At 31.5% G+C, this 752-nt stretch overlaps 1 protein-coding gene across 1 annotated transcript in view; it reads left to right on the top strand.

Moving 5' to 3' along the window:
- LOTGIDRAFT_146698 (hypothetical protein) overlaps window positions 1-366 on the top strand; it is a gene marked incomplete at both ends in the record, with an annotated part of 5,313 nt that extends 4,947 nt beyond the window's left edge. Inside the window, one exon of the mRNA XM_009069162.1 lies at window positions 148-366. Coding sequence (XP_009067410.1) covers window positions 148-366 — 219 coding nt within the window. The remainder of the gene's footprint in view (window positions 1-147) is intronic.
- Between the last annotated feature and the right edge of the window lie 386 nt (window positions 367-752).

Genomic DNA, 752 nt, shown 5'->3' with positions numbered 1-752 from the left:
AGGTAAATTTTTCTCTTAATACTTATTCTTGTTTAACGTTGGTTTTTCTGGTTTTTGAATGTTACTCCCTGCTGGTTTCTGGTTCAGGACTCTAATGAGTCACATCTTGTCTGATGATTTGCCTTAAGTTAATTGTTTTATTTTTAGAGATTAGTAAAGACTTGTGGTGAGGTAAGAGCTGGCCCAACAGAAAAAGAAGAAATAGAATATTTATGTACAGTTTGCTCTAAAATTAAAGCTGATCCTCATCTTGTAAATTTCTTTATTGAGGTAGGAACATTTTATATTTTAGTTTTTTTTTCTATTATTTATATGTCTCACTGCAGACTTACATGGAATAAGAGTGAATTTTTTTTAATAAGATAATAAACCACGGCCCTGTGTACTACAGACTGCTCACGTCAAAGATCCCTCGACATAAGAGTTTGCTAATCATTAGCTCCCCCTGCTGACCTGATAAAATTTCATACAATTCAGTATAACATCTGGCAAAATCTTGAGCAGAATGTAGGATGTAAAACTTCTTTTCATATTTCTTATTTGCTGGAATATTTAATTTATTTGATTGTTTTATTTCAGCCAACCAAGTCTTCCAAGAAATCCAGTCAGTCTAAACAATCCAATACGGGTCAGAAAACATTAGATTTTAGTTTAATAAAAGCCTTGTTAATTCTGTCTTCCAGTAATGTAAGTCTGCTTCAAAATATTTACATCTTTTTATATCGAAACAACTGTGATTTTTGATAATTGTG

This window comes from Lottia gigantea (genome assembly GCF_000327385.1).
Source record: "Lottia gigantea unplaced genomic scaffold LOTGIsca_990, whole genome shotgun sequence".
NCBI lineage: Eukaryota > Metazoa > Mollusca > Gastropoda > Lottiidae > Lottia > Lottia gigantea.
The sequence above is the reverse complement of the archived record's forward strand: the minus strand, read 5'-3'. Positions and strand labels throughout refer to the sequence as shown.